General features: G+C 45.9%; 1 protein-coding gene across 1 annotated transcript in view; it reads right to left on the reverse strand.

Moving 5' to 3' along the window:
* Nucleotides 1-5,360: 5,360 nt before the first annotated feature.
* The window catches only part of MEGF11 (multiple EGF like domains 11), a 257,722-nt gene continuing 236,701 nt past the window's right edge, over nucleotides 5,361-26,381 (reverse strand). Inside the window, exons 22-26 of the mRNA XM_065641517.1 lie at nucleotides 24,970-25,088; nucleotides 18,209-18,275; nucleotides 13,029-13,085; nucleotides 6,540-6,746; nucleotides 5,361-5,521 (exon numbers count right to left, since the gene is read on the reverse strand). Coding sequence (XP_065497589.1) covers nucleotides 5,361-5,521; nucleotides 6,540-6,746; nucleotides 13,029-13,085; nucleotides 18,209-18,275; nucleotides 24,970-25,088 — 611 coding nt within the window. The remainder of the gene's footprint in view (nucleotides 5,522-6,539; nucleotides 6,747-13,028; nucleotides 13,086-18,208; nucleotides 18,276-24,969; nucleotides 25,089-26,381) is intronic.

The following is a 26,381-nucleotide window of genomic DNA, read 5'->3' on the forward strand; positions in this document are numbered from 1 at the left end:
TTCTTGTGTTTAGTTACTGCTTATTCCTTCCGAATTTCTCCATGTCTTAAATACTTTGATTTCAGTGTTTATAAATCTATTGCTTCTGTGTGGCTGCAGTATTTTCCCAATGCCGACTTGTCGGTTTTGGTTCAGTAAATTGTTCGGAACTGATCTGATCTCTCTCCAACATGATGCCCGCTAGTCAGAGCACAGACACCTTTAGTGAGCACTTGACGATGTTATTCTGCTCCTTGCTACGCAATTACTGTCAGGTTAACTAGGAAAATATCTCTGGGCAGGATAATCTTTCCTTGTCTTAAGGTGTTGCATACTGCATCTAAAGCTTGATGAAATGCCCGTGGCTCTGAAGTGCAATTTTAATGTAAGTTAATGTTTTTGGCTACATCTTCAGATTGTCAAGGATTTTTTTTTTTTTTAATAGAATATTATGGGGGAGAAAAGAGAATTTCTTGCAAACAAGCAGCAGGGTTCTTGCTACCTGTGAATGAGCTTTTGTGGTGTGTTGCTGCTGCCGAGGAGGTGTGATGTGCGGCGGAGCCGCTGGTGGGACGCGGTTTCGGGTGCCTCTGGTGAAGAACCCAAAAGCAGGAGCTGCGGAACCGCTGCGGGGTCACTCAGCCCCCGGAACCTGCAGCAGGTTTGTGTGCAGGGTTGGTTTCCGCAATGCTGGTGGTGTCAGGATTTGAGGATTTTTCTTTTCATGGTGGACAGACCTGAAGGGTGTTATCATGTCTTACATATCACGTTTATTAATCCATGCCTTGGATATTAATACATTTAGATGCTTGAGTTGATGAATCAATAACTTCCACAACCTGTTCTTAGTTTTCAGTTCTGTTCCATCTGGTATTTTTAAATTATTTCAGTCTTTTGGGATATGTTCTTGAACAAAAACACCTGGAGTAGTTTTCTCACTGGACGCCTTCCTTCTGTGGTCTGTCGCTCAGTACAAATCATTGTTTGATTTGCTTTTTCAGGACATGTGGACGGTGCCTTCTGTCGTATCGCTCGGTACGCGCCACTCCCAAACACGTCATTAAACCCAGATCTGGGGGCTACAGGCACCGCAGTTCTATACTAGTTAAAAGAACTCTTTGTTGTATAAATGCCTGCAGTTATTTATACAGTTACAGGGAAGTAAATTGATTGTAGGGGACGTTTCTCAAACCCTGATATGACTCACTAGGAACATCCAAATCTGGGTAGGCACAACCAGCTGCGTTTCGTACCCAACCTTTCTGTCTTGCGGTGCTCATGATGTGTAAGGCACACGGAAGGCATTGCTGTAGTCGGTCACTTTTTTTTTTTTCTTTTTTAATCCATTTCTCCTCCTGGTATTAGTTCTGAAGATGCTATTTTGATCTGTTTGTAAATTTCTTTGTATTTTATGCATGTACTGTACTTCAATGCATTATTTTTTTTTTAGATTGATTTAAAATATATTCATCCATGATTCTAATAAAGAATTACAGGGGACGACTCAGTACGGTGTTGGGTGCACTTTTTGGGAGAACTGGGATTTGAGATGAACATTTTTACTTACTGGAACCCAGTAAACTTGTTGCAACAGGCTGGGAGAAGATGCTGAAGTGGAAGTATCGCCAGAAGGAGAACTGAAAGGTTTGTGGAACACAGTTGCTTTCTTCACTTAGACCAGGCTTGCAGCGTTTTGGGGCTGCTGCTGTGGTTCAGAGCCAGTTTGGCAGCTTCAGGAAGCTTTTACGCTCTGGTAAGTCTGTGGGTTTGCTCTAATCAAACCCCTGAGTGGCTTTTACAAACCTGTTCTGGTGGTGGTTTTTTGTTTGTTTTCCACATTGCTGACTGCGGGAGCTGTTCTTGCAGCACTTTCTCCGGTCAGGCTGGAGCATATTTTGGAATTAACCAAATTTACCAGACCAGCCAAGTTCTAAATTTATCAACTGGAAATGCAGGATGAGTTTCTCTTCGCTTCCTTTTCTGATTCACTTAAGCAGGCAGCTCGACTCGGCTGTTGCGAGAGGTTTGGATTTCGCACGGTTTCATGCAGGACGCTTCCTCTGCACAAAGGGCTGGGGGAGGCTGAGCCGCGCAGCGTTTGCGTGTCGGACGTGCCGCTTCCTTCGCCTCACAACAAACAGGCCTGTGTGTAAGTCCCGAGCAGCTGTGAAATGGCCACGTGTGCTGTTAGACCAAGTAAGAACTCTGATTTATTTTTTTTTTCCTCCCACCAGACTTTAATAATCCTAAAATAGGCCTTAGAAATGCTGTGCAAAAAACATTTTGTACTCACTGCTGCAACATGGAAAGTAAAGTTTCCATGCAATAGTTTGTAAAGCCTTCATGAGCCATTGGCTTTGAAAGCAAAATCAAATGGTTTATGTACAGAAATGTCACTTATTACCTGTTCAAGCCTTTGCCTCCTCTTCCGGGGTTCTGTACGGCTTTTTCCTGACCAAACAGCGTGGATCCCAGCTGTCCCTGTGCTGGGCGACACTCCTGGGATGAGCGGGGGCTTCACCAAGCACTTGGGGATTTTTTTTACTGCTGGTTGATCATGTCTTCTGCAGTTGGTGTCTCTTCTCTGCCGGTAGGAGAAAACTTATTATAATAACAGACACTGCTGCTGGGCCCTGAAATGAGCTGAGAACTCTGTATAATGCTGCAAAATTGGCTTTACTTGCCAAAAGCTTTCGCCATCATTTACATATTTGAAAGTCCCAACCTTACTGCAGAGGCTGTGCAGCGAGCTGCAGTGGTTCCGGTGTCTGGGGAGAGCCGAGGTTCTGACTCTTAAGCAGAAAGGACATGGAATTGTGCTGATTTAAAGACATTTTTATTAAGCCAGAATTACTTATTTTATCCGTTCAAACCTGATGAATTTCCAGACTTAAATAGCTTATTGAGTGTGGCTTGTCAAATAAGATTACATGCTGGGCTTTGGTTGACAAGATTTTTAGACATAAGGAGCACAAATAGTGAAAAAGCTTCACCATATAGCAGTCCGCGGTGCTGCCTGGGTGTCTTAATTCTGAAGGAGTTTCTGTTTCAAATCTGATTTATTGCTGAGGCTCCTGGGAGCGCTGTCAGGCCTGCTCAGGTGGCTGCTGCGTGTCCTCGCAGTGGGGGAACTGCTGCCCTGTATCCTCCTCTGTGCAAATTTCTGAGAAATCCTGTGGGGTTTTTTTGTTTGGGGGCAGCCCCTTTGTGACCGGCCCCATGGCCTGGAGAACTAAGAGCTGAACACAGGCTGGAAGTTTAATCTGCAAATGAGTATGTTTGAGAAATACACACTGAGAGAAATTCAGTTTATTTTGTACAAGGCAGAATACCTTTGCACAGTGAACAAATATATTACAAATCTGTCTTGCCTTAAAAAAGTATTGCCATTTTGGTGCCTATTTCCTAAGCTAATGCTAATATACAAGAACACACTTTGCTTGTTTTCCTGTTAAGCTCTATGCACATCATTGCATTTGGTTTGAAAATCCAGCTTTGAAAAAAAACTGAGCACATCTCTGCTCTCTGGAGTCTCATTGCCAACTTTACAGCAACACACACACAAACACGGGCCAGGCAGCAGCTGAGGCAGCTTGTGCTGGGTGTCAAGGTGGGTCCCGATCAAGAGTATTCCTTATTGAACTGCCTTTCTCTTGGTATTTTTGAGGTAAGTCTTTCTTGTCATGTACATAAAATATAATCCTACTGGTGCTAAAAATAGTTGACTACTTACATCTCAAATAAGGCTTTCCTGGAAAAGAAAATTACAGTTGCTGATCGGCCCCCCCCATGCACACATGCAGCATTCGTGTAACTACTGGTGCGTTATCCTGCAGTGGGAAAACGGGCTGCTCTGGGAGCTGGGGAGCTCTGGGCTTGGCTCCACTGTCTATGCAAAGCTCGGCCTTTGCACAAAGGGTCCAGACCCCGGCGGGGTCCCGGCTCCTCCAGCAGCCCCTGGCACGAGCGTGTTGCTGCAGGGACACAGATGCTCAGAGCAATCCAGCACCTGGGCTGAGCCTGAGCCGAGCTCCTCTGCACAGTCCCCTGGCCCAGCAGCTTATACAAGCGATCATGCTTTCAACAAACATATTGGTGCTGGTTTTGTTTTCTTCTGTTTCCATCAGGCTGGCAAATGTGCAACAGATTTTTTTTTTTATATTTAAGAGGCAATCAACTTGCTATTTCCATGTTTGCCTAATAAAATTACATATTTAGAATCAATATTACTTCATGCTCAAAATCTACAAGGAACAGCTTAACAGCAAGTATTCTACTTTCTAGGTCAATAAAGATTACCAAAAAAAAAGATCATGGTGGCTTAGTCCAAAACATTACCATGGGCAAACCCCTTGATAATTACTTCACAAACAGCTGCTGAAAAGGAAAACCCAGTTTCAGCTCAATTTAATGACATTTCAGATAAAATCATCAACAGATAAAGTTGCACTACATGGTAATGCACATCAAATTAAAGGGTGTCACCAATGGCATGCTGCTGAGTGAGTCAGGATGAGATGGTTTGTAAAGATGGTCTAGAGGTGGTCTAGAAAAGCCAACGTGTCTCAGCTTTAGAAAAGGAAACTGAACCAGGGTGAGTCTGCGCAAACCTGCAGGGTCCCAGGGAAGTAAAGGAAGGTGCGTCAGTTTACAGCACCTGACGGATCTGGTGGGAGAAACTCAAGTCATTAGCAAAGATCAGTGGACATTTGCCGAGATGTTACATTTTTAAAAACTGCACAGAATGTGTCTCTGGTAATGGTCCTCGACACAAATACCCTGGTACTGAATATAAGGATGAAAACCTCGGTGCTAATGACCAAGCATGATCTGCACATGTTGTACATGGTGATGGCAGGAAATGAGGTTTCCAGAAAGTGAAACGGCGAGTTTCCCTGCTTTTGTTCAGAAAAATGTCCATTTCCATGACAAAGATGTAAATTATATTCCCATGTATTCCTAGTCAACACATTCCTAACAGTAAAAGGTTTCTTGATGCAGCTGGTAGAAATGTACATCTGTAAGTCCTTCTGCTTAGCATGTTTTTGTGTTTTACGTTACAGCAAAGCCAGGGTTAGAATACATGCCACGGAGAGATTTTGCCTGGAGCACGTAGACACCTGCCTGGGTGAGGTACTCCGGTCACGCATGGAGGAGGTTCTCGTTAGTTCCCATTACCCATTAAAAAAAAAAAAAAAAAAATCTTTATAAATAACCTCATGCAGTAGCAGTTGGCCCAAGCTGATGTTGTGTTATGTCAGGTCCTTTTGTAAGAGAATCTGAAGTCCTGTCAGCATCCTGCAGCACAGAAAAGGATTGTCTTCTCTTTGTGTCCTCGAAGTTCGTGTTTGCAGCACAGTGCGCCAGTGAAGTTCATCCTTTTAAGACTGCTTGTCCCAAGATGGCCCATGCGTTGGGCTGTGCCTTACGGGGAGGAGGTCGTAGTGACTAGGAATGTGACTGTTCCTAGGCAGGTCGTATGGATTTTGGAGGTAACTGGCACTCCGACTGCGGGCGTCTTGGACCACGCTGACAGTGGGCTCTGGGGAAACAAGGAAAACCAGGTTGCGGTAACCAGCAGCACTAACCAAACGAGTGAAGTGTTTCAGCACAAGCCCAGAACATCAGCTTCCCAACCCATCTCTTCCCCTTGCAGCTTTACTGCAGAACACGGGGCAGACCAGGGAGAAAAACACCCAACAGATCCAAGTGCAGGTCGTTCCCAAAGCCCTGCAGATAATTTCTTCAACAGACCAACACTTACCACAGAACCATACAATCCCAGGTTGGAAGGGACCACAAGGATCATCTGGTCCAACCTTCCTTGGCAAGAGCACAGTCTAGACAAGCTGGCCCAGCACCCTGTCCAGCTGAATCTTAAAAGTGTCCAATGTTGGGGAGTCCACCGCTTCCCTGGGGAGATTATTCCAGTGGCTGATTGTTCTCATAGTGAAAAATATCCCTTGTCTTCAATCAGAATCTCCCCAGGAGCAACTTGTACCCATTGCCTTTTGTCCTTTCCATGTTCCTGCTTGTAGAAAGGGAGTCTCATCTTTGTAGCCACCTTTTACAAACTGGAATATGGTGATGTGTTCTCCCTTAAACCTTCTTTTCTCAAGGCTGAACAAGTCCAGTTCTCTCAGCTTTTCCTCATTTTGTGGCTGCCCAGTCCTTGGATCATCTTTGTGGCTCTTCTCTGGACCCTCTCCAGCCTGTCCACTTTTTTTTTTTTTTTTTTTTTTTTTTTTTAAATAGCAGTGACCAAAATTGAACACACACTATTCCAGGGGTGGCAAATAAATCAAGAGCATAAGGAGGGAACCGCAGGCCCCATCCACATCCAAATCACACTAATGCACAAACCTCCCCCACAGCCAGCACCTCCCTGCATCGTGCCAGGTCCCTGCTACTTATGTCAGGAAAGGAGGGGGGAAAAAAAAAGTACATATATAATATATAAATTGGCATCTACAATAAAAATACATATATAATATATAAATTGGCATCTACAATAAAACACCAACTGTTGGAATAGACCCTGTGCTGCCCACCCCACTTACCAACTTCGTAGATGTTTTTATTGGCGGTTGATGAAGTTGGCATTTCTGAATACGGGGACTCCCTGTGACCAGGTGATTTCATTTCCACGTAGCTGCTCTCGGAGTGTTTGCATGTTAAAATGGGGGGGTCTTTAATGGTGGCGTATGGGTTTTCACTGCTGTTCAGAGAACAAGTGCTGGAGCTGCACACAGATTCTTTCATATAATCTGCAAAACAAGAGCAGAGTGGGTGTGTTAGGGGTGTCAGCTTGCTGAGGTTAATCACACATGAACCTGTGCAGGAGGGTGGGGGGACAGGGGGCAGGGGGGGCAGGCAGATCCTTGAAGCATCCAGCACAGACACCCGCTGCGTGTGCTCTGGGTGCGTCCAGCCCATCGCATCCACAACTCACTAGCAGGAAAGAAATAAAAACCTGCTCCATACCAAAGGTTTTCCTGTAAAAGGTTCTAGTTGTCATTTACGGCAATATTTAATTTGAGGTGGCAATCCTTTCCCTCCCTCCCCTTAACTCCTATGGAGCTGATTTAAATCCCGCAGCCCCATGCACTTGGCCATGGCACATCAGCTCTGCCGGTTCCTGGCCTGCTGGGCCAGCTACAGGGTTAGTGTCCCGGGGGCTTTGGCCAACATCAAATGCCTTATGTTTGAATGCAAAACATTTCCAGCAGGCTTAGAACTGCACCAGTGCAGCATATGCGTGTGTGTCCTCTGAGAGCTCCAGTTTCTGGGTTTATCCAGCACCAGGAGAAACCAACTTCTTTACATTCCCTCTGCCATTAAGACTGGGAGGAGGCTGCTTCTGCAAGCGGGGAACACTTGGGTTTCCACAGGGGGGCACAAGCCTCCGTCTGAACCTTGATTTTGTTTTGCCTTTTTTTTTTTCTCCCCTCCCATTGCTGTACATCTCCTGCTCCTCTCCCCTAGGCTGGAGAAAGCAGGAGATGGTGACGGAGGTGAACATGGGGAGAACAAGGTTGGCTGAGGGCTGTAACCACCAGGCTCTCCTGTCCGTCACCCTGGCTGGGGTTTGCCAGCCTGCTGCAAGGTACAGTGCCAGTCTTGCTTTAAAAATAAAAAAAGAAAACAATAGAGAATAAATAGGTCTTAACATTGACATTCAAGAACGTGCCATTGCTGCTGTGTGCATCCTGCTGGGCAGTGCCATTAATTTAGAATTAGAGCGATGCAATGAAAGATGAGGCATTTTCTTGTGCTGGGTTACAGTACAAAGGCAGATCCTGGTATATATGAAATACTCCCGGTGAAATAGCGGGACTTGCAAAATAGCTGCAATCCCAGCTGCCCCCGCTATCTAGTATGGGAGACAAAAAGAGAAATTCAGGTTAAGAAATAGACAGACAACAAGATATCGCTTCTCCTTTACAAACCTCGTCTCTGTGCCTATCTGCCCCATCCTGCTAACTCGCTTGTTGTGTTTGCTTCACTCTGTGGTGCAAAACTCAGCTCTGGGGTTGCGTCTGTGTGTCCGTGTGTCCCTGTGCCTGGTGCCCTTGGCTCAGCTGGGGGATGGTCCCGAGCAAGGTGTCGGGTCCTGCCCTGCAGAAAAATATTGCATTTCTGTGCTCTAATTTCAGCAAGACAAGCAAGTCTTGAGAGGCCTCAGCTCTCTGGGTGAGCGAAACCAGCTCGGTAGGAAGCTCCGCTGCAAAGCAAACCAGGCGGACCGCGCTGGGACCTTCGGGGACGCAAGGGCTGGCAGAGGCCCTGGCATCAGTGCAACCTTTAGTTAGTAATAAAATTAAGAAACTCCTCGTCTGACTTCAGCCAAGGAGAGATTAACAATGCCTTGGCTTCAAAACAAAACCAATTTGTCTTGGTACATCGCAGGAGGCAAGAACCAAAGCAACACAGACTTTCCCAGCTGCTGGCAGCAGGTTTACCCTCCAGCTTTACCAGCCCCATCCCAGTACAGGCAAGTCAGTGAAAATCTGTCCCGTCCTGTCCATCCAACAAGTGATGGAGCAAAACTGCAAGACAAAAGGCTCCACAGGTGAGCAAGCTCAATGTCATTAGCTTTTGCTACATATATGACTTAAATTGAGGTACCATACAGTTTAGGATCCGTTAGCATTTAAAGGTGAGGAGATAACAGACAAAAACTAACAGATTCTATAATAAAATTAAAACCTTTAGGCTAAAAATACCTGTGCTATATGAACTTCAGTAACTGGGAAGGTTGTACATGGGTGAAGCGTCTCATGCTGGAAGCTGCTGGAGCTGATACTGATGCAGGAGCATTTACTGCTTCAGGGACATCACCCCGATGACAGAGACTCAGCCCTGAGGCTGTTTAATTCTGCGTTAAAGAAGGGATCAGCTCCACCTGCCAGCAGGTTACACCTGCTGGTGGTTACTAGGAGTAGGTGGTGCTCATTAGGAGAACCTGGGCAGCACTAAATTTTGGGGTGAGGGGATAGGGGGATTGTTGCAAACCTGCTTCTCTACCTCAAGCCATGTTGCTCATGGGGTGAAAGGCAGGAGCTCACCAAAATGGGTAACGTGAATAGGGGTGTGTGGCTTTTGGAGCTCTCAGAGTCCCCCACAAAGCACCTCCTGTCAGCACCATGGCTGGGAGGGAACACATCAAAACAGAGCTGGGCTGAGATTCATAACATCTGGATTATAAAACACCGCTGGCTACTACAGCAAAAAAGGAGGACGAGTGAGATGTCCTGCTCCTGTGGTGCTGTAACACACAGGTAGATGCTGGATTGGTTATGGGAGTAGGCACACCAGAGCTGGCACAGGCAAAAATACCAGCACATTCTATATTTTATTAAGTCCAGCTCAGCTACTTTTATCTGCCCAAGCTAAAATTCACCTGCACTGCTGCCAGCGCTGGCAGCACCTCCCAGGCAGCCCCAGCCCTTCCCTCCCCAGGGAAAACCAGTGACATCCCACTTGTTCTGCCCAGACTCATTTGGCCTCTCCCAGCAATTGCCTTTTCCCAGCAGATATTGAGAAACAGCACAGCTAAGAGCCCATTCCCGCTGATGTAAATGGGAACTCTGTGTTTAGCTAGGGATTAGAGCCTCTGCTCCAGATATAATATAATTTAGGGAGCACCAGCGTATGTTCGGTAATGTGCGATACACCAGGGAACCATTAGCCCACAAGACACAATATGCGCAAGAATGCAGAGAATTTAACTCTAAAGGATGCAGAGGCATCTGAGTTAATTCGTTATTAAGGTAATTTGGGGATAATTAAAAAGTCTGGCATCAATTGTCAAATTTCATTCCATGAATTAATTGAACCCAGAGCAGATGTATTTAGACGTTCTCAGCCTGTTCACCACTAGGAGCTGTGGCGACATCGCCTCTTTGTCCTCGCGCGTCCCCGCGGGGTCGGGCTCTCCTGGGGCTGCAAAGCTCAGCCCGAGCCCTGGTACAGCCCCCAGCACCGCTGGGCCTCGCTCTCTCCTTCATCAGCTGTTCACGCTACAGAAATATGGGAAATATGCTCTAATTTTGGAGTCCCTGTCTTCTGTGTTGCCTGGATACCAACCACCAGATCTTTGAAGGAAATTTTATTTTTGTTACCGAATGTCCCTGTCCCTCCTAAAGACCAGGTTCCTGTCTCTTGCCCTGAATTTCCTCTGGCACATTAATGACAACCCTCGGTACCTACTGCCACATTTGAAGTGCTAGGGAAATATGATGTACGCAGGTAAAACACGCCCTCCTACTGGTTAATCACATTTATGGATGGCGTTCAGCGTAGCGTGCCTTTCTGGCTGCTTTCATTATCCTGGCCAACTTTTGCTGCTGCAGGGACAGTCCTACTGCAACAGCTTATTGCTGCTTTTCAGTGTGACACAGTTGTGGGGACACATTCTTGTACAACAAACAAAGGAACCGCACTGAACCAAGCCCCTGCGGTGAGTGCCTTAGTGTTTCTAACTGCCGGGGTTTTGCTGGGTATCGCGCAAAGGTTTTTTTTCCTTAAAATATTAGTGCCTGAGGTCATGTTATTCCACCAGTACATCAGCATTCATTTTAAAAAAAGCGTAAAAAATAGAAAAGGACTCAGCTGCAAGGAAAAGCTCAGAAGTGGTATCATCACTGAACACCACGCACAGGAAATAAACTGCTCTGAGAACCTTGTGTCTGTTCAGTCAGACCTAAGAGATACTGATGGGAGAAGACATCACCTTGAAAGTGCATCAAAGTCTATAAAAACACAGCACCTGCCTGGTAAGCCTTTTTACTGACAGAATCCAATTGTTTGGGACTCGGAGTTTCTTTTATCGTAGAATTATAGAATCATAGAATCACTTTGGTTGGAAGAGACCCTTAAGATCATCAAGTCCAACCGTTCCCCCAGCCCTGGCACTGCCCCATGTCCTGAGAACCTCATGTCCGTGTGTCCAACCCCTCCAGGGATGGTGACTCCAGCACTGCCCTGGGCAGCCTGTTCCAATGCCCCACAGCCCTTGGGGGAAGAAATTGTTCCAAGATCCAACCTCAACCTCCCCTGAGGTTGATGCTGTTTCCTTTCATCTATCTGAATGGCCCAGCTTAGGAGATGCTTCCTCTCCATCATTCAGATGAATTTGGCTGGTGAGGGCCAACGCAAAACCTGGCAGGGCGAGGAGAGCTGCGCACGGAGCATCGGCACATCGCCCGGCTCCTTCTGCTGGGAGACCACCTGGGACTGAGCGCGCCCACAGTGCCGTGAGAGCCAGCAAATCGCCTTCGGAGCGGGCTGTCGGAAACCTCAGCCACCCATGGCAGATGCTTCTGAGAAATCTCAGCTGCTAAGGACCTGCAGGTGAGATAGCGAGAAGCCCCGGGGAGCGCGGGGTGTCCCCGGCACCCCGTCCCTGCCAGCGCCAGCCCTGCCTGCCCGCGGCTGAGAACACATCAACTCGCCTGGCGCGGCTCCTAGGCCTGATTTTTCAATTCATAAGGAGATCAACATGTCAAGAAAATGGCTCAGGTCCTAAATATAAAACAAAATATGCAGCAGCAGAAAATACGTTTCACAGTTCGCTGTCACTGTGTGATTCTTTTTCTCTCGTTCACACTGGTGCCCCGCTCTCTGGGAGTGTGTCTATGGATGGGAATTCCTACTGTGTGTGTTTAAAGCAGCTTTTTAACATTGTCAACACAGTAATTTCATTTAAACTTATCTTGAAATTAATAGTTCCATGTAAAGAAAACAACTAGCTATACTATAAGATTTTTTTTTTCTGAATAAGAGATTAATTGAAGTAGCTGAAATCAGTGGATTGAGTCAAATATATATACATAACCCTTTAAATATTTTAAATTTAGCTTTATCAAGAAAGACTTGGTCCTGGATTTTTGGTTTTGTGATTCTGTGTGGTAAGGTCATATTTTAGCAATCATTGTATCACTTTATTTTGCAAACATGAGATACGAAGTTATTAGTGTTGTCTAGGCCTGGCTATGAGCTGGTTATTGCTTTTTATATAGACTGTCTTTCAATATTCCCTGTTAGTTCAGATAGAGGTCTTGCTCCGTAACACCTCGGCCACAGCAGACCAGTGGGTGTCTGGAAACCAGCCCTGTGTGAAGGTCCCATTTCCCCCGTTATTCAGCCGACAGCAGCTCGAGGACGTCACGGAAAGAGGCTGAGCAGCATTTTCCCCCTCGGCGGCTGGAGGGACATTGCCAGCTGGTGTGTGCAGACACCAAAGCCTTGAATTCAGATCGAGGGCCTGAAACTTGCCTGTTCTGAATGAGTCAGACCCCTCGCTGCAGCTTCTGGACCACGAGTTCCACATGGCAAAGCCCAGCCTGGTCAGTCTGGAGCTGTGCTGAGTCCATACGCAACAGGAATATTTTGAACATAAACCTGGAGGACAACTGAAATCTCAGATCCCTGGGCCTTGTGCTCATGACTCATCCCTGAGCCTTTTTTGGAACTGCCCTAGAGTCAATGCCATTAATTGCTTCGTGCTGGTGTGACGAGTTAATGTACTGAGCGAGGGCTTTTCTCAAGCTCTGCTATTAATCTCTTTCAGCACGGGCTACAGAGCAGGGTCAGCTTGTTTGCTAGTGCTTTGTTTAAGCTCAGGATGGCCAGGAGCCTTACAGAGCCATGACTTGGCAGGCAAACGCACCAGTTTATCATCGGCAACCGCCACCAGAAAGCTGAGAGGTCCTAAAAGAGCTTTCCCTGGCCAGAGCGCTCCCGCTGCACCTCCTGTCCCCGCAGTTTCATACACACACACAACCCTCCCTTTGTGTCTTCTGCCGCTTTGCTGAGGCAGGAGCCTACAGCCTTGCAAAGACTCAAATCCGTCATTTATGGGCCCCAGACATGTGGCTCGGAGTCAGGAGCGCTGCCAGCCGAGCCGCGCGGGCGGGTTCCGCCGGTAGTCGCTGTTCTGTCCCTGCACGGCCGCTCTCCCGGTGCTCGGGGCTCCTATCTCACCTCTTCTACGACACCCTCCTCAAACTCTTTGCCAGGGTGGCTGCGGGCACTGGATACCATACCTTTGAAGCTTTTTTCCATTATGTATGTGTTCTGACGTCTATCCATCCCACAAGCACCTGCATGAAAATGATATATAATGGAAAACAAATAAATATTTATGTAAATTGGATTACTTTGACTTCTTTCGTCTCAATTGTACATCAAGGCCCACATTTAAGGAGGCTCTTATGCACATCCTCAGCTGTAAGCATGCACTCAGGCTTAGCGGGGATTCCGGGCATGCCTACATTTATGCATATGCTTAAGAGCTTCCCTGGAAGGGAGAGCTTTCCTGAAGCGGGGTACTGCTTATTACCAAGAACAGCTATCCATCAGGAGAACAGAAAAAAAAAATCATCTTCTGATATGTTTGTTACTGAAACACTATGGTGGATCAGCAAAGGAAGCCTAAAACACAGCCTTTCCAATCTGAGTCTGCAGGTTGCATCACATTAGTCTGTGACTAATTTTAGGCTTTGATTCATTCCTAGGTAGTACGTTATTTCATTCACAATCTTAGATTCTGAAGTGTGTACAATCCTCTTATATGACTTTGCTTATAAATTCGCACAGTTCAATAACTGATGTGACAATTGTCTGTGAGTGGCTACAACAGTCTGAAAATGCAGCAGCCGAGAACTCAGAGCCAACAGCAAAAACTTCTGCCCTCTGCGGCTCCATAAGGACTTGCTGAGACAGAAGGGGATGGGAACCTTTTCCATTTTCACTCCTGCAAATTATTCTAGATGCCAGTGAAAAGGAAAATCTAATATAAGCCTTTAAATATTTTTAACTATAGAGTCTAATATTTCTTATTGACTAGCAAAATCAACACAAATTTGGTTACTGAGAAAGAAATGTCTTTGTGGCTTATGGGATTCCCAATCGAGTAACTAAGTTATGCTGGTAAAAGAGCTCTGCAAACAGTATGTCCCGGAGGTCTCCCAGATATTTGTCCTTGGCTGTCCTCTGGTCTCTACAGAAAACGCTGTCACCACCACTAGCGATGCTGTACCGGTCCCTTTTCCATGACAGCTTCGTTTTTTTGCTAAGTAAGGAAAATCACTGAATTAGACGAGAAATGTGTTACTGGCACATCAAAGACAAACCCCTTTGATTCTCAGTGTCCAGCCCAGAGCGGAGGACAAGGGCTGGCGGTGCACGACTGACTCTCTGTGTTGGGCTCTTTCCATTCTGGCCACAAATGAGCCCCCCAAAACGGTTTAAGCACCTTCTGCTTTGTTTTCCACCACTTGTTCTGAGCCACTTCCAGACTCACCCCCTGAAAGAAGGTGGTTTAGTTTGAAGCTAAATTGTCTGCTGGGGTGAAGTCAGAATCTCAGCTGGAAATATTTTTCCACATCTCTTGGCTTTGAGAAAAATGCGAAGTCAGCTCTAAATCAAACTTTGTGGCTTTGGTCCTCTGGAATAAATGCCGCTTTGAGACACTCAAGATGTCTCAAATCACACTTTAGTCTCTGCATTGAGGACTGCTGTTGAAAAAGACACTACAGATAAAACCAGTTTTGTCTGCAGCCCGCTGTGCCCAACACTCAAACTAAGAAGCAAAACAACCTTTTCTAAACTCAGTAGATGGTTTAAGATTTTTGACTTGCTTGGAATAAGAGCGAGAAGCTGGACTGTGTGATTGCTTAATGCGGACCGGACTTGAGTAAGAGAGATGAGTCACGGGGCAAACAATTCTGGTTCTGCAACATGAGACAGCGAACAGAAAATGCAAAGACAAGCCACTCCTTGGAACGAGGGGGATTTGCACTGAGCAGGTAGTGACACACAGCAAAGGTGACAAAGCTGTCCCTTCTTGGCGCCACAGAGTCCCCAAACTCTGCTCTCTCAAGCACACGTCCACGAGAACCACGTGTGCAAATGTGCTCACCACTAGACTCCAACTCCACCGGACAGATATGACCATCTCTCTGACAAAGCCTGACAAACTGATGTTTGAAGCCCACAAGCAAATGTGCCAGCAGGAAAAACACGGGCTTTGTTCTGCTCCTTGCATTTCCTGGCTGGAAAGAACACACACCTGACGACTGAAGTCCTGCAAAACACGTGCAGTCTGGTAAGATCCACTGTGTGTGTATGTACAGTGGATCTATATGTGTATGCTTGTATGTATATCTAGTATATATACATAGCCATGCATACACATACATAAGACTCATGTTTTTCTACACAATTTCTTCCTGTTAGGCTCAAAGAGAGCCCCAGGGATCCCAGAGGGAACACGCAGGGCTTAGGAGTTACGCTGGGTCCTCAGTTAAGACTAACTAGTTTTTCTCAGCATCGGGCACAGCGAGCAGCCCTGAGCTGTGCTCCTCCTGGGAGGCCGGGGCTGGATCAGGCGGATTTGCTCTCACCCTTCGTTTGCTCCGTCTCCTTGATCTGTGCACCTGGGGCTCTGCATCTGGAATAAGGACCGTGGTGGGGTTTGAAATGGGCTGTTCTTCCAGCCCTGAGCCTGCTTGGTGTGAACAGTCCTCTCTCTGCTCTCTCACAGAACACCTTTCTTTAATTTTCCAAATAAAATGTCTGAGGAATGACTCCTGGCTCCGCAAAGGCCAGCGATGCAAACCGTGAGCAATCTAAAGGTGTTTCCCAAAGCTGTAAAGGCGCAGCCAGCAAGAGCGAGGAGAGCAAAGAGCGGTTAATTAAAGCACTTGTGTGCCCTTTACCTGTGTGATTGCCTTGACGAGATATACAACCAAAATAAATTACATGGCATTTCCAGAAAGCATCCTGTTGATCCTCTTTTAGACACAGATACAGAGATACATTGCTCGGAAGCGAGGAGCTGTGGTGCCAAGCAGACAGCAAAGGGCACAATGCCACCGACCCGCTGAGCAAGAAACTGTCTCAGGCTTCTCCTGAGCTGCCGGCCACTGCTCCCGAGCAACTCAGCATCTTCTCCTTGGGAGCAGCTGCTTCTCCTGCTCTCCCTGAGCTGGGAAATCAAAGGGCAGTCTAAGCCTGGAGCCAGCGTGGTGTTGAGAAGCAAAGTTTTCCCCAGCAGAAGAGTCTCTGCATGCTCACATCCAGCCTGAGCGCAGCCACGACCCTGAGCACTGATGCTTTGCTGCAGCTCGGAATAGAGAAGGTGTCAGCCTGGGACCGGTCTGGACGGCATCCAACTTCGATCAGAAACACATTGCATAGGTAAAAAAAAAAAAAATTACGAACTCCTTATGCTTGCAGGTTTTAGAAGATGACTGGCAGAGTTCATTTTCACATGCATATTCTTACGATTTCTTTTCCCCTGATTATAATTCATATTTATGACACTTGCAATGTCTAATAAGCCCACAGATATTTCAGCACCACGGTCTCTGCTGGAGGAGCCGCTGGCTGGAGAACCAGGGAGCCAACCAGAAGAGTTGAGGGTTTTCCATCCATTCTGAATTTCTCTTCAACTTCCCTTTAAGTCCCTTTAGTTCACTGACACATCTGCTGTGTAATATTTCGTGGGGTTGCAGCCGTTGTCCACTGCTGGGTTGACTATTTTTACCTGAATCCAGCTGTGCACAGCACGTGGCTGCTGTTCCAGCACGGGAGCTGGAGGATCCGTGCCGTGAACGCCGAGGCCGACAGTGGGATGAGAAGGTGGAATGTCTCTTAACTCTTCGGTACTTTCATGCCGTATGTGACCTTATTAGGCTTCACTTATATTTTATGTTTACAATTCAAAATTGAAATTCTTCACTTTCTTCTGAAAATGTCCCATGTAAGTGGAATCTGTAGCTTTTACTGCACAGAAGACCATGAAATGAAAACATTTCACAGTTTCATGTAAAAATTGCCTTGATCTGAGCAAGAATTCAACATTATGAAAGTCAGCATAAGCAAGAATTTTTGGTAGTGAAAGGAGAGAAAAAAAATCTTGTTTTTATCAATGAGCGTGAAACAGGCATTTTGCAAGAAACAAAGAGAAATAAAAGGAAAAAAGTGTCTGGGATGCAAAATGCTACAGAAAACATTGTGACTGTTTTGCTGGAGCCCACTTAGCTGAAGTATTTATCACTTCTACGTCATTCTTACTGCCAAGGCATTTAGCATTGCTTCTGCTGGTAAAATAAAATGCACGAACGAACGTGGCACACAAGGAGTTCAGGACACCGCAAGATAAAACCAAATAAAGCTAGTGAGCAAAGCAGTAAAACAATAAAAGGAAAATTAACTCCATTTAAGAAGAATTTGGAAATCCTCACCACCCCCCACTCTCTATGTTACATACAGATAAGCACAGCAGCAGTTCTGCAGTTTATAATAAAGAAAACATTGATGGTTGATAATGATGGCAAAGGCTTTGCGTGGAAGCTCGACGGGTTTGTGATTTTCCTGATGCAGGGAAGATTTGATCTGTGGTGTGTGACCAAGAGAGCAGTGACGAGATGTGACGCCTGGCGGGGCCTCGTGTTAATTCCTTTGCTGCCTGAGCTGCGAGATAAATGGCCTTAAAAATCCCATAATACCACTTAATACTGCACTTTCCCTCACAGTGCATATTTTCAGTAAGATATTAGTAATCCCAGCAAAGGGCAAATGCTTTCTGCCACTGACAAGCTAAACTTCAAGTGCTTAGATAGGAAAACAAATAGCGTCCAGAGCACTAAATCTGGATGGGTTTTGAGATAAGAGCTGCTGAAGACCCTCTTAAAACTGAAGCCAGGGAGAATAAACTCAGAAAGGGCAATTAGTCTTCAGTCCTGGCTTGTTTGCACTGGCTGGTGGCTCAAAATTGCCCGAAAAACGGCCACTGTGTCATTAACTGGGAGATAACAGGGTGTATGGCACGCTCCAGCTGCAGCCAGAGGCTCCGCAGTTCCATCAAGATGCCAGTATTTAGTCCTAAACTTTATTAAGCATGAAAAAAAATCCCAAATTCGAAATGTTAATGTTCTAAGGTCACCCTTAAAAAAACATTTCTAGAGTAGATGGTGATTCAACCGAGCAACCTAGGAAGGGAGACTGGAATGAATATTGACTCTGCCTTCCCAATCTGTGTTTTATGGTAAAAGAAACAATTTTCAACTCTTAATCTTTCACTACTGGCAAGGCTGATTGTGAAATAAAGACAACACCAATATTCTTCATTATTGTTAAGGCCTTTAAAAAGGCTGGTTTGGATTTGGAGTAGCTCTAAAGTCTACTAAAATGATTAAATTGTTTAAAAATTACTGACCTAGTTCATTCAGATAGGTGTAGGGTCTCCAGTCTGCAGTTTCTCTGTCAAGGATTTTGTTACTGAGCTGTTCAAAAAGTATGATAATGGGTTAATGCTGGAATAAACAGACAGTGCCCACCCCAGCCTTCAGCCCCATGGTGTCATGAATAAAAGTGGGAGATGACTTCTGCCTTGGCCTCACCATTTCGGTTCGTTATCTGGAGGAATTTGACAGCCGTTCACTGGCATTAGGGAAAATCACAAAGGGAAGTCACTTCACCAAGCAATGAACACAAGCATGCTGGAAAATACCGGATTTCCTCGAGTAACCAGTGACCGCAACTCGGCTGCCTGTGTGGATGGAGTGACATGATGGCAGCTTCAAAATAACTGATGAAGATGGATGGAGCAAAACCACCTATAAAGCATGCAGACAGGAGCTGTTCGGAACAAAAAGGGGTTTGCAAGTACATCTGGATATCGAGATAGAAGAGATGTAATGGCTACAAGAATTCTCTCAATTCAAGGAACTCATGGACTCAGCCGCGACAGGCTGGGAAGCCATCCAGCTCCTCTGCCCCTTGGTTCAGGTGGTGACCGCCCTGAGAAGCCTTTAGGCTCAGGAAATCTCCTCTGGCAAAAGTTCCTCTGCAAACTGGGCAATGGGAGCAGTAGGATGCTCCAGCCAGGCAGATGTTCTGCTGCAGCTTCCCAAAGCTGGGCCATGGGGAATAAATCTAGAAAGCTCTGCAGCCTCTCCCTGAGCTCTGGGGAAAGCATCTGCAAATACTCCTCTCCACCAAGAGCACCGTGCTTAGGACAACAACACTATATACTACATGTATTGACATTTAGAAGCTTTTATCTCATAGCAGAAACTGGGTTTCATCTGCGTGAAGATTCGTGAGAAGCAGAGGCAAACCCCTGCCCTCACTGACTGAATCCTGCTGGTTGAATCCCACTGATTCAGCCTGCAGAAAGCGGTCTGATGTGCCTTTTTTTTTACACCAAATGTAATCTGCCCTGGCTTAAACAGACACAGGAGAAACCACGGAGCACTGCACAGAGACACAGGAGCCGGCGCAGACAGAAAGGCCTGTGCACAAACACACACACACAATGTTGGGTCTCTCTCTCTCTCTACCAGCAAATGTGCAATATTTTTAGAGCTATTCGGCTGAAGCTTTTACACAAATAGGTTTCATCGTTTGCAAAGCAGGGAACTGTGCTCCAAATGGGCTGAACTCCAGCCTGGCAGAAAGATTCAGGACACACAATAGCGCAAATACACCGACCACACACATGCACATAGATGTGTGTGTATATATACACACACGTATATACATAGAATCACAGCATTCCACGTGTACACATATATAAAGTACACACAGAGGCACACACACAGACGAATGCCAGCACACCGAGAGGAGCCCGTTTCACAGGCTCTGCCCCATTGCGGAGCCGCCAGCGCCGACCTTGGCACAGACATTAATTCTGAGCGGTTCTGTGCCCGGCGCTGGGCGGGAGGTGAAGCCGGATGATCGTGACGGTCCCTTGTGGCCCCACAGCCCATGAATCTCACATCAGCCACACCAGCAGCACAGCGACAGCGGTATCGAGTGCCTCGTCCTGCTCCTTCTCATTTTCTGCCTCTATATATTCCCGCTAAGGTAACATGTGTCGTCAGCTCATTAGGCACCTCTGCACCCGCTGCTCCCCTCAAGGACGTGCCCAGGGCAGAAACAAAGTTGATAAAGCTGGTTGCTGCCAATATTTCTCGAGCAATCGTTGCCTGAGAGCAGCGGCTGTGACTGCACATCCTCGCTCCCAGCTCGGGCTGCGTCTGGTGTGTCCCCGTTGACAACACTGGAGTCATTTCTTTATCATTCAGCAGCTCCTTGTACTCCCCCAAAACCGAAACGACCAACACCACCAGCAGGTACACAGAGGGATGGGGCAGTCGGAGCAAACAAGAAACACAAGGGGATGAAAAGCAGATCAGTTTGTGATGTGGTGACTGTGGAAGGACACAGATGCTCCCGGCCCCACAACCCCCCGTGTAAATCAGCGCGGCCCCACTCGCGGCACCGTCAGCGGAGCCCACGGCCCTTTTCTTCATTTCAAAACTTGCAGCAATACCACGAATGCTGATTTTTTTCAATCCAGCTGCACCACTTAGATGACATTTATTAAAGTCTTTGAGTTTCTATTAAAAGCTGTGGTTTTTGCACAATTTATAAATCAGCTCACGAACCTAAAATTCGGCATGAAGAGCTATGGGCTAGAATTGATTTTTTTTTTTTAAATGAAATGATTTGGGGACATGCCTGAGTTTTTCAGAATGCAGTAATTACAAAGAAATGTGATTATAGCTCTTTGTGCTACTATCGTTTCTCAACACACTATAATTTGTTGACTTTTTTTAAGACAGAAGATACTTCCATTGTTAGTGTGAAGCAAAATTGCTTTTCTGGAGGGAAATAATACTTCACAGTAAATTTACCCAGTAAAAATCCTAGCTTGTAATTTTAGCGACTTGGTTAAAACTACCTCACATTTGGCAACTTTTCCTTTAAGATCAATGAGATACTTGCTTGAGTAAAGCAAAGTCATTGTCTGCCCATCTGAAAGCCTGGACAGACCACAGTGGCGATGCCATGTGTCACAGCTCAGGTTCCCGAAGCAGCCCCGGTGACGAGGGAAGCGCTGGCAGTCACTCCATCACACCTTCATCCTCCAGGAGAGCAACTGAGAAGAGTTTTCCCATTAACTTCCCTGATTGCTGCCTTCAGGTTTGCATGGGCCAAGCCCATGTTTCTCAGTTTAAGATGCTCATCCTGAACACCCTGTGGGGATTCTGTATTTGCTGTCTTCCTTTTCCTTGGGAAAGTTTTAGTCACAGGTAGTTTAATGATGTTGTTGTGGTTGAATTCCTTTTTATTAGCTGGGTGACATCCAGTCAGACCATTTCCAGTGACCTCTCTTTCGCAGTTTCTAATTTTATGTGAAGTCCTCGGTAGAATTTAGAACTGCCTTTAATAGCTGTGAATCTACTGGCTTTAAAAATTCACGACATCAAATAGGAATTGATTTTTATGATGTGTGTAGACACCAGCAACACGCGGGCTCTAGCTGCAATGCTGTTCTCCTTTGGCAGGGGGTGGGGGTGGAATTAAGAGCTCTGCAAAAGCACAAGGCGAGAATCCTCCATTTGCTTGTGACACACCAGCGTGGCAGCCTCATGCTTTACACAGAGTATTTTTCACATATTTTTGCAGCCTTTTGTGAAAGTGAGATATATTCCTACATCCACGCACAATTCAAAATCTCAAATACAGAGCTGGCGCAGAAGTGCTGAGAGTGGTTCTGTGACTGGTCCCACTGAGCTCTCTCTGAGCAAAACAGGTCCCCAGCAGCTGAAAATCTACTCTCTAACTCAAGCAATGGGAGCTCTGACGTGAAGATACAGGTATGGAGGTGTGTATCTCTATTTGTCCTCTTCGACAAATTTTGGAGCAGTAATTCTGCGGCACAATTTCACTTGAGATCATGTATGATACCCCTTGGTAACTTCTTATTTGCTGCTGCACATATTGTAAGAATAAAGGCCAAACCTACTTGTGGGACCTAATAGGCAAAGGTCAAATTCTGGCTTCACTTAAACTAATAGTATAATAAAATATTGATTGACTTCAGTGTGGCCAGCATTTCACCCAAGCTGACTTTGCAAGCTAACTCACATGGGAAGAGCATTTACTTGCAGCAAGTGCTGGTAGTTAGTATCTTGCACTGAGATGTAGGAGCCTCAGCCCCAGAGCTGTTCTCCTGGACCTTGCACAGAGGCAAAGCTCAGCTCTACCAGCTCCTGCTGGCAGCTGGGTCGGGCTTTAGGGACACAGGACTGGAAAGGCTTTGAAAATTCAGCCCCTGAGTCCAGCCGCCTTCTACTGCAAACATCCAGGCACGTAATCACTTAGATAGCTGATCAAGCTCCATTTCAATGGTTATCAGATTTCTTTGTCCCATTAGTCTTGCTGGGAAGCTATTCCAAAAATCTCACTGATCTGATGTTAGAAATCTCATTTCCAGCCTCGATGCATTCATGGCCAGTTCATCCTCATTTGTTCTTGTGCCAGCTCTGTCATCTCACTTAAACAGCTCTTCTCCCTCCTAGTGTTTACCTCGTCATATTTATAGATGGCAATCGTACTCCCTCTCAGCATTCATTATGCTAGATAAAAGAAGCCAAGCCTTTTTTTAGTCTCTTCTGATATGCTCCCCCTTATCCTCCCACTTGCTCTCGCCCGCGTGTGCTGCAGCCTGAGCGCTCCGCTGGCACCGCTCACCGCTCCTGTACACACCAGGAGGGTTTTAATGCCTCCGTTCGTACCTGCTCTTCAGCAGCTTCAAAGTTTTTACCCTCAGGACATGTGTAGGGTCCTTAGAAGTGGCCGAATGTCTGTCTGGCAGAGGGGGAAAGAGGAGAGATACCTTCCCCCCTATCCTGGAAGAGATGCGGGAAGGCTCGGCACCGCTCCCTTGTCTCACAAACCGGTGCTCAGTGCAACGCTGGGCCTTTGAGCTGCTGCTTATCGGCCATCCTCGCCCACCCTGCCCACCGCCGTGTGCGCCCAGAACAGCGGCAGGGGCTGTAAGGGCAGCCAACAGCGCGGGACGGCTGCGCCTGGTGTGCTGACCCCGCCGGGCCACGACGGGGCTGGCAGGGGAAAGCAGAGAGAGCAGGGAGGAAAACAGAAAGAAGAGATGGATGGCCGGGTGAGAAAAGAGAATAGGAACGGAGAAACGGGAGGAAAGAGGAAAGATAACAGAGTGGAGAGAACACCAAGGGAAAAGGCAAAATAAGACACAGGAAGAGTGAAGAGGACAAGAGGAGCATGAGGAGCATATCAGAAAGTTTCAAACCGGAGCGGGGCTGCACGTCCCCTGGCCCTGTCTTTGTATTGTCCCTCTGCCCAAGCTCCGAAAGAAGTGCTGGAACAGCTCCAGCCCCTCGCCTCAGGGCACCATCTCCTCTGAGCACAACATTAATACATCTCGGGCTCCGGCTCAGCAGTTCAGAGATTCCTCCGCCTTTATTTATTTATTTTTTTTTCTTCATTTTGCATCTGCGCCGGTTCCTTTGTGACCCCAGCTGGCACTGTAAAGAAATGAATCCTCCAAGTACAACGTGTGCACATTTCCCTGCAGAAAGTGGGAATGGCACCAGACAAACCGATTTGGAAATGAAACTCGTTCAGGCGGCCATTAGGGGCTTTATATTCTCTTTTGTCTTAGTTGGCTGGAGAACTGCATGGACAGAAGCAGCATATTTTTGGCCATCCTCAGCTATTCAGTACTGCAAAGCATTTTCATGAATAAGTAAGGTGGTGACAGATCTAAAGGAAAAGTCAGGCCATATATTTTGATAAGTGCCCTGAAAATACCAGTTCCGTTGGTTTTTCTTTTCTATATTTCAGGACAGGCTGCTGACCGACCACTGACAGGCAGTCCTACATCAGGGTGAGCAGCTTCCAGGCGAGTCCAAATGCATCACTTGGGTTTTAAACCTTTTCAGCAGCTTAATATTTGAAGTAGCACCATGACAAGATGGCACTGCAGGCTGGGAAACCAGGAGAGGTGCTTGCTTTGACCTTTTCTGAATTCATTTAAATTACTGCAACAGGATTAGTGGTCCAGACCCACACTCATGGTGTTCATTCCACATTTGACATTATGAACGTTTGCAGTTTCAATTTGGGGACCAAAAATGCACAATGCAAAGGGACCATCTACATCAGAAAGCATATTTACACATCTGTCTAAACTTCTGAGAAATCTCTGGAGCCAGCCTTTTTATTACATTTTAATGAGATTTTCTTTTAATAACCGAGAAATGACTCACAAGAGCACATGAAGACATATTTTTGCATACCCTGTCTCGTAGAATAGTGCCTTTTTTGTCTTTTGTTCTCATGGCTTTCCAGTTAGCAGAGCTACATTTGGATTAAGGTGACACACTCTGCAAGTCCCATCATTTTTAAAGCTGACAGCCTCGATGAAATCAATTGCATTTCCTTTTTCCTCTGCTCCTTATCCTTTGCTCCACCTCAGCTTATTAAGGCTCCAAAGGAAGAGCTGTCTTACCATTTACCATATCTACATCTATTGCTAAAGCAGTGAATTGAGTCACAGTGTAGTCCATGAATGGTCCTGGGGAATCAATAGCAACGTGTGATAAATAAGGTGCTCCTGGATGTTCGAGCAATATGGTCTGAATAGCTCTGCTGGAGAGGCAGAAATAACAGCAGAGCTCTGAGAAAGCTCCTGGACCAGTGCTCAGAAGCACCTTGGATCCCTTCTTGCATCTATTTGCTTGTCTAAGTAGGAAATTTGTGTGGCTGCTGATATGGGAAATAAAGATACAGCAAAGTTAGATTACTGACTTAATGCTTCATTGATTTACTTTTGTTGTATTCATGGATAATGACAATTATCTAGTTATTTATCTTTCCTGAGAAGCAAACATACTTTAGAGTTGCTAAGACACCGAGGCTTATTGACCCAGACAGGCATGTGCTGCAACTCCAGTGACCACGCACAGATTATGAAGACACACACAGGGGAAAAGAGACTTGTGTCTGATAGAGCTGCCATGTCGGGAACTGCTACGTTGGAGTTTTAAATAATGCTGGCGGATAACAGGATCCAACAGGCATCGCTTTGGCTGATTTCCTTGAACTGATAAGAACATTGCGACAGCGGGGTGGGGTAATATCTACCTTACTGGAGCTGTTTCCATCCAGATTACTGGTAAAGAAGCGTGAAGTCACACCACATGAGAGAGTGTGGTAGCTTGGATTGGAAAAACAATGTACACTGCCGCTACCTTGAGATATATCTGGGAAGAAAACAAGTCATCACAAAATACTTTGGCAGCCATAACGATTCTTAAGAAACTGAAAACACGCTAGAGATGATCAAGGTTAGAAAACTGAGTAATGGGTGTTATAGAACATCTCCAGATGAAATCTATCCTACATTATCATGGTGTGAAGCTCTTGACTATTAGCATTAAATGTAAGATAAAAAAGCAAAGTATTTCATTAATACAATGTTATCTTTTTGAAGATCTTAAAAAAGTAATTCCTAGCAGTCCAGCTGCTTTGCAGATGAGGAGAGAAATGCAAAACACAAGAAATGCACCGTCTGTAACCCAGTTTCTTCCTTAAACACACATAAGAGCTACTGATGAGAATAACCCCTGTAGTTATGAAACATTTAATTAAAACTTTGTTATGAAAAAGGTAGTTAATGTTAGAAATCAAGGTGCTATAACCATACTGAGGACTCCAAAACATTTTACACAACGCTTTTTTGTGCAAAGGCTTAACAAAACAGAAAGCTGTAGCACTGAAAGGCAAGCTTGGGTGGTCACATTGTTATGCTTAGAGACATTTCATCTATTTCCTTACTTTTACTTATGAACACATTTACCAAACAAAACAATTTATCAAGAAATGCATCATATTTATACTGGCAGTTCTAATGAAAACATCAATCCCAATCTGGTTCCAGCTTAACAACAAATTGATAAATATTTCAAAGTAGCATCACAAGAAAGGATGAAAAATTTAAACCGAAACAGCATCATTTAAACAGCCAAGTCCTGCAAGAAGTAAATAAGTGGGTTAGTTTTATTAAACCATGGGCTTAAACTGTAGGCAGAAAGGTTAGTTATAGGAAACACCTTCGCACGGCTACGGTAACAAAGTGCCGGGGTGGCTTTAACAGAGATGGTTAACGAAGGTGGGCAGGAGATGGGGCAGAAGGACAGGACCTGCTGGCACTCGTACCCACTCACCATCCCCACCTCCCTGTGCCCTCTGGGCTTCCAGCCCCGTGAACATGCACTTTGCTTTGCTGACATCTTGTGGAGATCCAGATTGAGCTTAATTTACTGCAAAATATCCTGGTTTGAGTGAGTGGGTTTATCCGCAGGGTGTCTGTTACACAAGTGCCGTGGCAGAGAGGGAACGGCACACACGTGCGTGTCTGACCCAGCATTTATTTTCTGCTGAAACACACAGAGCAATTTTTGAGGTCAGCTCTATTTTGTAGTAAGTGCAGAGCTTTTTAGTTCTATTTAATTTCTGAGGTTATTGCCAACAAAGTATCTCAGATCAGGGTGTGA

This window comes from Caloenas nicobarica, chromosome 10, assembly GCF_036013445.1.
Source record: "Caloenas nicobarica isolate bCalNic1 chromosome 10, bCalNic1.hap1, whole genome shotgun sequence".
NCBI lineage: Eukaryota > Metazoa > Chordata > Aves > Columbiformes > Columbidae > Caloenas > Caloenas nicobarica.